Here is a 14,170-nt window from a genome sequence, read left to right on the forward strand (position 1 = left end):
TACTTAGCCCAGCAGTGTGCTAAAGCAGCACTCCATGGTACAGAGCCTTTCTGCGGACCCACAAAGGCACTTACTAGGGACATAGTAAGTAACTTGCAAACATAGCAGTTTAGACAACGCTGCATTTAAAGCTCAGAACAAAAACAGGCCAAATTTTTTATGCTCCCAGCACCGAGGATGTCAAACATACTCATTAATCTAAGCAGAGAAGACGTAGGAACAATTACTATATACTATATGGGATACCGTAGTCTGCGATATGACCTAATTGTGTTAAGTCTATCCGATATACAAATCTCTCGCTTTTGCGAACTGGAGGGTGAAACTTCGGTTCACATTCTCTGCGAATGCGTCGCTCTGGTAAGGAAGAGACTCTATAGTGGTGGTGACTCTTAATCCCTTCGTGATGTGGAGTAAAATCAGTGACGAGGTTCTCAAATACATTAAAAGCCTCCACGTACAGGCTGAAATGTTGAGCACAATTCCTCCAGGCCTAGTAATAGTAATAATACAAATAAGGTGCTGTATACCAAACAGCATTAAGTTAAAAAAATATACTTGGCGCTAGAGGAGGTTAAGGCCGAGGTTCTATTCCAATTTGTGACGGATTCCTTTAAATTTTCTCTACAAATTGGCAGGACGGAATCTACATGTTTTATGTCAATTCCGAACGGTGTCTATAAGGCAGTTGAGTGCTCACTGAGAAGCTTTTCATGACAGAAATACACTCGGAGTGTTTGCCAAATCAATCCCCAAGGGCGATGGCGATTAGAAGAGTTTTTTTTTTTCAAATTTTTGATGTTACTGTACTCGGGCGTTGAAACTCGGACACCGCCTACCACGGTGTACGATACCACCACACCACGATAGTTTTTTAAAATTGAAGCCACCTCTTTGACAATTTTTTTCTGCCAGGACTTTACTGTGCTTGGTAGAGAATCTAATAGAAACTTATGTAGGTTTGTATGGGCATATAGGTATGCTTTTTAGCACCAAATTATACTGTAGATATTTCGTAGTGGCATCCATCTTTTTCTCTTACTCAGCTCTCACATCCAATGTACGCACCGCAAAAATCATTTTACTCATTCTACGACATACGTTTTTTGTTTTAATTTATTTCTACTTTAACATTTTTGTGACTATGCCAGTTCATTTTCGCAGTGGTCAACAGCAGCGTGAGAAATTTGATTTTTTTGCCAAGCAAACACGAAGCTCGAAGGTATACTGTGCGAAATAAAGTAAACTTTTTTGAGCTCAGTTGCAGCATTTTTTGTAATACCCATGGCAAGTGCCCTTCCTTAGCTCTCAGCAACGGCTCTAGGGAGCTTGTTGTTCTCTTTAGCATCCGCTTAAGCCGTATTCGTCGAGCTGTCCTTACATGAGGCATGCTGCTATGCCGATAGTAGCCCCGAGAAATATTGTTCCGTACGCACAGTTCGATCAGCCACTCCAACGTTTTTTGGAGAAATAACAAGCGATTGCCTGTACTGGAATCGTTAATTTTTAATTCTGATAAGAACAAGCATTTACCACTAAACGTCAGCTATAATAAGCGGTTCAGCACTTAATGTGTGCTGGCGGAGGAAAGTTGAAAAAGACGACAAAAATCGAACGCAGTAGACCGGGAAAAGGTTGCTGGAAAGAATATGACAAAAAAATTTGACATGTCACTATACCGGTAGTAAATAAATAATGCACAACTCCAACAGCAATGTATGAGAAAACAAATAGCTACGCATATATGTACACAGCAACAAACACCGCAGACGGCATTACTGACACCTACACATAGAAGACCACAGCGAAAATGAGATGCAGAGGTATGAGAGATGTAAATAAGCAACTAATAGAGAATGCCCGTTGGGAAAAGTATAGACCCTGGGAGCAATACGCGAGTGAGGCAACTGAGATCATATAAGTAGCTCAATCTGGGCTAGAATCAGTTTGATTTCAAAACGTTGTAAGTAAAGTGCGCGATTAATTTGAATTGTGAAGTTCTACCACCATAATAGTGCTGTAAATAAGGAATAATTTGGACATGAAACATTTAAGTTATTTACTTGACAGTTCAGTGATACAAACGATAAAAGAAAGTCCTGAATTATCGAGAGTTTCCTAAGATTCGTAACAAAAATATTTTTTAATATCAATATTTTTCTGTCAGTGTAGAGTCATTCGCGCTTACACCAATTTTGCCAAATGTGTATGTATGTGTGTGGCTATGTGCATGGTACCTGAAAAATTGTTGTTACAACTGTTCTATACTGCCTGTTTGCTCCATTTTTTTTGGCTAACAAAAGAGTTACGAAAAAAAAAATGGTTCCCCATTTTCGATTAAACTCCCGCGCCCACCAGCCGAGTCGCCTTAAGCCCCCCAAACCTTGCTATGCATTTCTTCCTTCTACTCCTTTATCTTCTACGCTCGCGTTTTGTATATTTTGAGCACTTTTCGGCGTTTTGTTTTATTATTTTGACCAACTTTTTGCCATGTGGTGCACCACCCTCTCTCATGCTAGGCGGCGATCGCCTATTGTGGCACAAAGTACTTTTTCCTCTTTGTATTGCTGAGGTACTCACGTGGTGGGTGCTTGTGTGTGTGTGTGTGTGTGTGTGTGTGTGTGTAAACGAGGCCTTAAAAGAGTTTGTTTTATATTCGCATGTGTTTTTCCTATATTTGCTTGTCCACCTTAGCATGCATGCACAAGTGTTGGTAGAGGTGGTGGTGGTAAAACAATATTTGTTATTGTTGTTTTCAACTAACGTAAGGACGATTGCGTTCTGGTCATTCTGGTCCAACTGTTATGCTTTGGTGTTCAGTTTTTTTTATATCTACTGTCTTCTGAACGCTGCTGATTAAACATTAATTAAGGAAAAACAATGCAGACTACAAGTTCGCTAAAACAACAGTAACATCAGAAATCGTAACAACGCCTATATTTTTCTCATTCTACAAAAGTATGGCGCACATACATACGTATAAAGTTCTGTGGATATGTGTGTGTTTTGTAGTTGCGTTAGCTTATGTTTGTTTGTCCTTTTATGCAAACAAGACAATAAAATCGCGAAATTTTGTGTTTGCTCTGCTATTCGTTTTGTTACATTTTTGCTGTGAAATAAGAAATTACAAAATCGCGAAAAAAATTTTAACGCATTTTTATGTTGCTTTGTGCCAATAACAAACAATTTTGTTCTCTTCGCGTTTGACCATTCGAATCAGTTGACTATACAGTGGAGAGTAGTCAAATTGCTCTGTAAACTAGGACCGATTGTATATGTTTTTCAGTATTTATGACTTAAGATGGGTTTACGTATGTGTGGGTGGCTAAAGGAAGCTAAAAATTTTTTTAAATGTTAAATCACCAAAAAACGAATAGAAAATGTTAACGACAGACGCAATAAATTAAATAACGTGTCGCTCTGAGCAGATTGGAATTTACTATACATTATATACATAGAAATAAAATGTATAAAAACGTACACAGATACATTCACAAGTTAAGGATTAAGTCTGCACCGGATTAGTTATGAGGGAGTAGGGGTGCTGCTTTCGAGAAATATAGTGGAAGACTCTGCATACAGTTTCTATATTAATCGAGCTGATGCAGAATTTTAGGAGGTGATTATAATTGAATGGATAGGTACTTGTTCGAAACTTTACTTTGTCAAAGGGATCAAATTGAGTGCGAATATCTCATCATAAGCAAACAAAACAAATAATGAAAGCTAAGTTCGGGGGTAACCGAACATTACATCCTCAGTTGCCAAATTACAGCTTGCAAAACTTTTAAATTACCTTCTTTTAAAAGTGGGGGTGCCACGCCCATTGTCCCAAACTTTACTAATTTTCTGTACTGCGTCATAAGGTCAACCCAGCTACCAAATTGCATCGCTTTATCCGTCTTTGGTAACGAATTATAGCACTTTTTCGGTTTTTGAAAATGTTCGATATCGAAAAAGTGGGTGTGGTTATAGTCCGATATCGTTCATTTTAAATAGTGATCTGAGATGAGCGCCCAGGAACCTACCTACCAAATTTTATCAAGATACCTCAAAATTTACTCAAGTTATCGTGTTTACGGACAGACGGACGGACGGACATGACTAAATGAATTTCTTTTTTTTAACAGATCATTTTGATATATAGAAGTCTATATTTCTCTCGATTAGTTTGTGCCGTTACGGGGTACCGTTATGCGAACAAAATAAATATACTCAGCTGAGTATAAAAGCTACTTTGCTGCCTGCGGAAAAAGAACAAAGTGCTAGATCAACCACGTTACAATCCACGGCATCATTAATGTTCTGCATGCGCACATTCTGCGACGTCCAAATACGTGGAATCGGACGATTACTTTCTTGTAAATAAGATATGGACACGCTTATTTGCAGTGTAGATAGTAAACGCAGTTAAATAATTATAAATTTCCACCTATAAATGGCTCACGAAGCAGACAGCACAGTACTAACCCCACTTTCACACCTACTCACTGCGAGTAATCTTTGAACAGTAGAAGCACATTTCTCAATCGGTGCTTACCGCAATTAACACCATAAAGGGGCTCCACTGAGCCCAGATACAACTGGAAGGATGCGGAATGGCTATCAATAAAAAATGGAAACTGGCAAGGGTTGGGCCGTCACTAAAGTCTGAGGAAGCAGTTAACCAAGGAGAGTCATATCGCCAGATATTTACCCAGTCGCTAGTAGCCAAAACATTGTAAACACACCTGCTCCTTTATTTTACGCCAAATTTAGGGCTTGCCGGTTATTGGTATGGCTTCCGAAAAATTCATAGGCACCAGTACGGCGTAAATTGAGAAATGCGGCAGCAGAGGACAGTACGCGCTATGCTGGACCTGTCAAAGGCTTTTGACACAATTAACTTTGGCACCTTAATGAAAGCACCATCTTTACAAATGAAATATCTCAGCCAAGTAGAGTTGAACAGGAAATTCTGCAAATTGGTATTCTACCCCCTCTTCTTTTTTAAATTCTACATAACGAAGCTGCCCCTCCTGCAGGAGGACTCACCATGATTTCTTATGCGTATGTCTAAACAATTATGCAATGGACCCTAGCCCTTCCACAGATTGGCTTGATCCAAAAATTATCAGATTATCGTGGGTCTTTCCGTTTTTCTCTCCTTGTTGGATGTGACAATAACGTAGACTCACGACGTGGACAGGTCAGAGTACAGAACAGTTAGATAACCACGTCGATAATATTAATAACTCAAATATGGCTTCTCCAACTCAACTTTTAACATCAAATACGTGGGGAAAATATTATTAGGAATAGGAATTTAGGGAAGCTTTGGAAAAACCAAAGTCTTCATATTAGGAGGGTCTACGGGATGCGATCACATAGAATATTCGACCTGGTTATATCAAAGCGTTCCAAAAAGATTCTATCCTAATAGTGCTAAGTTCCAGAATACCTCAGCTATTTATGCGACAAAGGGCCAACAACACCGATAACACCACCCACTTGAGAACTGCTTCATGTGGAAAAGAGAGCGAAAAAGCCTCCATGAAATTGTATGCCTGCAAGAGGATGCTAGGATGCACGTGAGGCCTATTGCCCGAAACATTAGGTATTTACGGCAATTGTGAAGCCCATACTTAACCCAACACAAAAAGTACATTCTAAAAAAAGCTTCATTGCATGCAACTCTACATATCCCGCCTGCAGACATAATCGCCAAAACATCACGTTAGCAGCTGCAAAAAGACTCAAAGCCTCGGGCAGCTCGAGTTCAGGTCGTATATTAAAATAGGGCAAACGGACTGCATGGTACCGTGCCTGAGCCAAGAAAGTGGCGAAGGGTTGTCGCGAGGGTGCGTTAATGGCGGAATATACCATACATTCGTAAGCCGATGGTTCTAAATTATCGGAAGGGGTTGAGCCTGTTGTTTACTCTATCGATCCAAAAATAAGTAGATCCTACAGGCTTTCATACCGCTGTGTATATTTCAGGCTAAAATTGTAGCCGTAAAGAAAGCAAGAGGAATTAGGAGAAGCGTGCCTAAGCTGTAGTGGCGTCAATATATATTGAAACGAATTTAGTGCAATTTTTCTTATTTGCAGCCTTCTGGTAACGTTCGAATCACTAAACTGTTGAATAAATAACTCCACTTTTCAATAATGCAAAATGGCCTTTATTAAAGTTCTTCACAATAACACTACTATTGCTCGCCAGATAGCATCTTAAATGAAAACTGACTGTCGCGCCTCTACTGTTGCTGCCTTTTATGCTCTATGATTTCTCGTTCGCATACTTTTAGGCGCTTCCAGAATTTTCTTAGTTACTGCTATAAAATTATAACTACAGATGGACGTGTATAGCTTCTCATATGCGCGTGTATTTGCGAGCGACACTTCCACAATTATAATTGCATATTTTTGGGAGCATCTTAGGTAAGATATCTATTGATGTGCATACAAGTCACTGCTTAGCATCGGCTTAGAGATGATAGTATCCCTTAGTGTTGCTAATATTCGTCACAATATGTGTATATATATTAATAGTCAGGTGCCGATAAAGGCAAAAGTCTCATAGTACTTCATCAAGAGTTGTCATGGAATGCAAATAAGCATTGGACAGACTTTGCTCAGGGTGGGCAACACATCTATATTGAGTTTCCGTTCGTAAAGCGATGGAAGGTAACGAAAAGGCTGCTGAGCTGGAAAAGGAGGCTGCAGTTCTCGATAAATCAACGGTTGACGTCCCAATTCATTTGGGAGAAATCAAAAGGATAGAGGTGTTGCTGAAAAAGGCACACGCGCGGAGCTGCAAAATGTCCAAGGTCATGTACAAATGCTACGACGTTTGAGTCAAAAAGTTGTTCATATCTCTAAAGAGACAAGACTCAAGGCTCAATAGGGGCATACTAACTGGACACAGCTTTCTGGCGTCACGTGCTTAAAAGTTAGGCCTCGTCAGTTACAGCAGATGTTGGAAGTGCGAGCTGTAGGAGGAAATGGCAGAGAAAGCTCTTCGCTCGTGTGCTGCCTTCGCGAGGTTAAGGCTTCAGCTACAAGGAGCGGCGGAGTTTTCAGGTCTTCGGAGTCATAGAAAACTTCTCGTTTTTGCCAAGAGAATCGAGTTGTTCTATAACATGAGTCCTGGTAACTAATTGGGATTTGGTTGTGGGGCAATATCTGGTAACACCATTGACGAATGCAGTCTATGTGAAGTCTTCAGAATAGACATTTTCAGAAAAACTCGCAGCCGAGTTGCTGGCAGTTTTTATCACTACTTTTTTATTCGAGATGTAAAAACAACAAGAACCATAATTTATCTCTTGTGAGACATCATTGTTCGTTCGCTTTTCCTGTCAGTATGTTATCTCGTATTACGTAATCATCTACTTATCAAGTTGCTACTTATCTTCCACAATTAGTATACCGAGTATTTTAATTAATTAGAATGCGAGTCACGTTTGTATTAGAAGCTCAGTGTATTCGTGTTAGTAGCACAATTTTGTATATCGTCCCCTCTTTTCCTGCTTCTTCTTCCTTCTCGTCTTCATCAGTATCTGCTACAAACGCCATATGTTAAACATATACAATATCATAATTTTATAAAACAATATGCTGTAGCATACTTTAAGGCGTGCTGGCGTAAAAAACCTTGATATTAGTATAAGTAATGTAAGGGGCTAATTGAAACGTTAAAATTTTCACTTTCACAAATTCTAATTCTAATTGGATGGGAGCAGAATATTTTATTAGCTGCAGGTGTCCGCTGCACTGAAAATTAACTGCATTAAAACTTGACTCACTTGCCTTGCACCACTCATTTGCGTAGTAATTTACAAGTTACAACAATATTCTCACACATTTTTGCTAAGAAGGAAGGATGCGCGCTGATGGCAGAACAAATCATCAGTGGCGCACCTTTTCACGCTACGTTAATTGGATGTTGCACACTGGTCTTCTTATTAAATTTTCACATAAATTGCAAGTGCAAATATATGTACGTGCTGCAGGTGTATAGGTCAAATGTGGTATAGGTAGCAGTTACGTACAACATTAGTACAATTAACAGCACCGGCACTATCTCCTGCAGCTATGCAATGTTGCTAGAGTTTCAAACAAGTTTCAGCTTGTAGCTAACCTCAATGCCACATCAGCACCAGTGTCAGCGCTCGGAAGTCCAGGAGTCACCATTATTAACACTTAACAAGCCAAAAGGTGCCTCGCAAGTAGACAACAAAGTTTTGGCTAAGTAAGTTGGCAGCACATTTCTTGGCATCGTGTTGTCCTGCGGCGGCAGCAAGCGCTTCCTAATTGCCACCAATGTTGACCTACTAAAGCGAGAAGGCTACACATGCACACTTACTTGCAAGCATGCGAAGCAGTGATTTGACGAATTGCTGCGAATTGTGGCGGAGTAGCTGTAACAAGCACACACACACATGCAAACAAATGGCAGCTAATTTGCCAAAGTCACTGGTGGAAATATATGTACTAGGTTACAATATGTACATATGTAGATGTTGCTACTCTACGGTTGAATTGTGCAGGACAAGATGCTAGAAGCACACTGAAGAAGAGCATCTAAAGAGCAATGATATACGGCAGTTCTTAGATATAAAGCAAAGGGGTTGGAGAGGATGGCAAATGTGTGGGCGAACGCATAGTGCAGCGGTAGTTGCATGCCACAAAAACCACTACACTCGAGCAGCTGTTAAAGGTGCATAGCACAAACACACATGCACTGCAGCTTTTTGCTATTGAACCGGATGTTTCACATCCGCTGGCAATACGCTTAATTTTGCAACTTTCCTCCTCACAAACAGCACCAACAACGCTGTTATCTAGCGGCTTGCGTCCTTCTTCATTGCTTTACTGATTTTAATTGCTGTTAATTTTCTAAAATGAAATTCGTGCAAATAAGACGTTGTCCTCGCATAATGACGACATTGAGAATGAAGAAGCCAGGCACCAACAATTTCAACAAGCACAGAGCGCCGAAAAGGATGTGTATAAAAAAAAGAGAGCAACAAAAAGGATGCTAACAAGCAGCTGGTTGTCGTCGCTGCTATTGCCGTTTGACCTGCTTCTTTGCACCTGTGCGGTACATGCAACAAAAACAACTGCAGTGTTGTTATATATGGTAGCTGTGTCTTGTCAAGTACCAAGTTAAATTTACAGTTCGCGGTCGTGTCCTTTGGTATTTTCATCAGCTCTTAGATACGTTCGAAGCACACATACATAGATGTAGCCGTGTAATGGAATTTAGTTGACTTTTCTAACAAATAATGATAGTGCTCTTTTCACTGTATCATCAACATCACTAGTTACTATAATTATTGCCTTTGTTGTTGTTGCTACCATGATGCACTTCATATTCCGGTAAATAGGTTAGAAGTTAATTTCAGTGCAAAGTTTAAGTGTTTGACGCATTCCTCAACTAACGAAAAGATGTAAAATGGTGAAGCGAATGTAATAAATACATAAATTAGTAGATATAAACGTACAAAATAGGTGAGACCATTTAAAGGGTCAGGAAAAAGATAAGATAGGACTGGCAGGTCAATAAAGACCTCACATAGACTAAATTCGTCCATATCGTTAGCAGACCAAAGGAAAAACCCCCAACTAGGTATCAGGTCGTAGGATTTGCACATGATTTGCACATTATCTTAGAAATTTTGAAGCCCCGCGCTTCTGTTCACGCTTTTCCTACTTGATCGATTATATGCAACTTCTGTCTCCTTTTGATTTCTCCTTTGACAACGCATCAGCCTCGTTCACTTGTATCCCTTTACGACCAGGAACAGAGTAGGGACTGAGCGGAGTATCTCAAAAGCTTGTTTGGATTCTAGTGCTATGATGGATGAAGTACTATGTGTTTGGTGCCGTGGTCGCCACCTGACTATCAATATCTTCTATAAATCTTATAAAATAAAGTCGTTAAATGTCGTTTTATGCACATCACTTCACACAGAAGGATCCGATTTTAAAACAGTTTTTTGCATTTGAAAGCTTAGCTACGTGAAATGGATATTTTAAATATAATTTGAAAGTATACATTATAGGGGCGTGGCAAATTGCCAAAATGTAGTAAAAAATCATAAAATTTTTGTTTACACAGCTATAACTCATAAACGGATGGATGTATTTAAAATATAAAGTAAAACTTTGAAATATTTAATTTCGTTCTGCATCAAAAAAAAAAAAAATATTTGATTCCTTTCTTATATCAGCCAAATTGTTTAAACAAAAGTAAAATTTTTACCAAAAAATGCGTGCGTGTGGTTGTTCGCTGTCAACTGCGCGGGCAAATTGGTTTTGTGTGAGAAATGATGCGTCACATACATAGCATTCGCTGCGTTAATTAACTTCGGAAGTACATTTATATGTATGGATGTATGTATGTATTTGCATCTCATATCAGCTTGACATATGTATGTACATACATATTTATGCGTGTTGCCAAGTTAATTCAACATAAATAGTTAAGAATGCATACAAAGTGAGCTTTTTTATGAATATTTTTTTATCAATATTATTGCAAAGGTTATTTAGTATAACTTTTCGAAAATACAAATAAAAGAAAAGAAAGGGAAGTATAGGAGAGGAATGGAGCGGAAAGGAAAGGAAAGAAGAGGGAAGGCACGGAAAGGACATAAAAGGGGAGGAAATTACAAGGGAAGGAGAGGAAGGGAGAAGAGAGGACCGGACATCGAACGAAAGGACAGGAAATGAAAGAAAAGGAAAGGAGAAAAGAGGACAAGAAAGGACGAGAAAGGAACGAATAGGAAAGGAAATGAAAAGAAAGGCAAAGAAAAGGAAAGGAAAGAGAAAGCAAAGTAAAGGAAATGAAAGAAAATTAAAGGAAACGAAAGAAAAGGAAAGGATAGGAGAAAATATGAGAAGAATGGAGGAGAAATTAAAGCAGAGGAAAGCAATCAAAAGAAAGGAAGGAAGGGAAAGAAGGAAAGAAAAGGAAAGGGAGAGGAAAGAAAGGCAAATAGGAAAGGAGAAAGGGAAAAGAAAGGAAACGATATGAATTATCTTTATTTTTTAATCGAACCATTAATGCAGAATGCAACAACAAATTACCATTTTTAAACATTGCAACCTTCACAAGGCGCGGGTTGCTAGTATATGCATTAACCTGGGTCGATTTGTATTGGCCAAAGTTAACCGATATCGCGCCATCGACTTTTCGATAGGATTTGGGCTCAGGAAAAAAAGTTCCACTACGCATACCCAAAAAAATTATTTTCGGGCCTGCGAAAAAAAAATGACGAAAGGGTTAATTTTTCGACCAAAACACTCCCCAAAGCCAAAAAAAAAATATATATATTTTTTTTAAACTATTGTAAAAACGTTTTTTGAAAAAAAAAAAAAAAACTACCTTTTGGGTTTTAGGGAGTGTTTTGGTCGAAAAATTCACCCTTTCACCACTTTTTTTTTCGCAGGCTCGAATATTAGTTTTTTGGGTATGCGTAGTGGAACTCTTTTTTCATGAGCCCAAATCTTACCGAAAAATCGATGGCGCGATATCGGTTAATAAATCGACCCAGTCTAATATACATATATTGATGCGTCTGAAGCTAGAACTTGCTTCCTTCAGAATTTTTTTCTGCTTTCTTCACGGCTATAAATGCCGCTTGAGAGACACTGCAGTTATATGGCTGCATGTATGATCTACTTACTTCTGGTTCGACGCAGTAAACAGCAGACGAAAGCCGTCCCATTAATTGGGTACGATCGGTACATACGTGTGTAGAATTTGCTGTTATTTTCGCACCTTTGCGCCAATTCTTCCGCTCTACTGTTGCTCCAAGATGTCTTTCGAAGCTGAGGCATGGGTTCATATAGTCGCTTTATATTCAATTCCACTATACTTCTATCTCCATATGACCTGCAATCAAGCTGCCGCGAGGCCTCAAGCCTTGTTGCAGTTATCAGCCCTATATTTTTGTGCAGAATGGCATGTAATGCTGCTGTCGGGGTAGTTTTCAAGTCTACCGTAATGCTTAACACTGATAGCTATAGTCTGCATACTCCCTCAAGTTTTTTGGGATACGTACATGTTTTATGTGGCTGTCCACGAAACTAGGACCCCACAGTAAAGTATGGACTTGACAATTGCCATAAGCACAAAATGAAAGAGTGTGGGCTTGCATTCTAGCATCCTTTTGCATGCGTGCAGTTCCACGGAGACTTTCATCGCTCTCTCCTCCAATTGGAGTTTCTACTATCCTATCCTAATTCCTAGATATTTTGTGATGTAATTTTCTTGTAGGGTGAGCTCTCCAGTAAGGGACTTTATATTTCCTAGTAAATAGTACTATATCTGTTTTTCCGCGCTGGCTGTTAACCCGAGTCCAGATGCCTAGGCATGTGACCATCCCTTAGCACCTGATCCAACAACAAGCACCTAATTCATCAGAGATTTAGTTGTTGGTAAACATCTGCTGAAACGTCATTTGCATACGCCGTTAATTTTACTAGTCCTCTGCTGAGCTTTAAAGCTTTCAAACCTCAACAAAAAACAATTTTGCTTTGAGAATGTTTGAGTTCATCAAGTACGACGGAACTGAAAAGGAATATAGTGGATTGATAAGAAGGAGTTTAACCTATTGCAGTTTTGTGGATTAGACTGATAGCCTTTTTATTTTTTATTTCTGGTGTGTCGGATTTCTTCATAGTGCTTACGGAGATGTCGCATTAGACGTCGTCCCTTGGAGGCGGGGTCACATCAATCAATTGCCAGTTTTGGACATAACTATTAGAAGCATCATAACATAACCTTTACAAGTTAATTTTTTGTTTAAAGATTCAAGTAGTCAACTGTGTTAGCTTTCAATTAATCCAAAAAAATATCTGAGATTTTTCAAAGTCGGAATATCATTTCTCAGTTGATTTGTTAAAATAAGTTAATCAAATTTCCTGCGGTTTTCGTTGTATTTCCACTGCGGACGCAAATGTCACGCATCGGCATTAACGGTTTCGGACGTATCGGTCGTCTTGTGTTACGTGCCGCCATCGAAGATTGTGCCTTCGTCGTAGCGATCAATGATCCCTTCATTAATCCACACTACATGGCTTATCTCTTCAAATATGATTCTACACATGGCCGCTTTCAAGGCGAAGTAACTTCGGACGATGATGGTCTCATTGTGAATGGAACGAAAATACGCGTCTTTACACAAGCCGATCCAGCAATGATCAATTGGGCTAGCGCTGGTGCTGAATACATAGTTGAAGCGACGGGCGCATTTTTGACAATGGAAAAAGCTTCAGCACATTTTACGGGCGGTGCACGTAAGGTCATAATCTCAGCACCCTCACCGGATGCACCCATGATTGTGGTTGGTGTTAATTTGGATATGTATAGTAGAGATATGCGCATTGTTTCGAATGCTTCTTGTACCACGAATTGTCTGGCGCCACTAGCAAAAGTCATACATGAGAACTACGAAATTGTTGAGGGCTTAATGACGACGGTGCATGCATTCACTGGTACACAAAAAATTGTTGATGGACCGAGTGGTAAGTTATGGCGTGATGGACGTGGTGCGGCACAAAATATTATACCAGCTTCAACTGGTGCAGCTAAAGCGGTGGGTAAGGTAATACCCTCGCTGAATGGCAAATTAACGGGTATGGCTTTTCGTGTGCCAGTCGCTGATGTGTCGGTGGTGGATTTAACCGTACGCCTTAACAAGCCAGCGCCTTATGAGGATATCAAGCGCAAGATCGTGGAGGCAGCTAATGGCCACTTAAAAGGCATACTTGCATACACGGAAGATGAGGTGGTTTCATCAGATTTCCTGCATGACACGCATTCCTGTACGTTCGACGCCAAAGCTGGTATATCGCTGAATGATAAATTTGTCAAGTTGATCGCTTGGTATGACAATGAGTTTGGCTACTCGAGGCGCATAATTGATTTGATTCGATATATGCAGAAAAAGGATTAGGGAGGAAATTTGTGTATTTTGTGAAGGTTGCGGTGACTTCTTTTATTTGTGTTAGTTTTTCGTGTTAATTTTGTCATATTTATTGACAGTTTTCTTGATGTTTTGTGGTTAATAAATCAACATAAATATTTAGAAGTTGAGCTGCTTTGCTTAAAGGTGTGGCTAATGATTTTACCCAGGTAATGAAGTTTTCAGTTAATGAGGTACTCGGTTCCCTGGGC

General features: G+C 39.5%; 1 protein-coding gene across 1 annotated transcript; it reads left to right on the forward strand.

Moving 5' to 3' along the window:
• The first annotated feature begins 12,950 nt into the window (after positions 1-12,950).
• Positions 12,951-13,949, forward strand: LOC137243389 (glyceraldehyde-3-phosphate dehydrogenase 2-like). Its single transcript, XM_067771131.1, has one exon. The coding sequence runs from the start codon at positions 12,951-12,953 to the stop codon at positions 13,947-13,949; it is 999 nt and encodes a 332-aa protein (XP_067627232.1).
• Positions 13,950-14,170: the final 221 nt, after the last annotated feature.

Source organism: Eurosta solidaginis, chromosome 3, assembly GCF_040869045.1.
Source record: "Eurosta solidaginis isolate ZX-2024a chromosome 3, ASM4086904v1, whole genome shotgun sequence".
Classification (NCBI taxonomy): domain Eukaryota; kingdom Metazoa; phylum Arthropoda; class Insecta; order Diptera; family Tephritidae; genus Eurosta; species Eurosta solidaginis.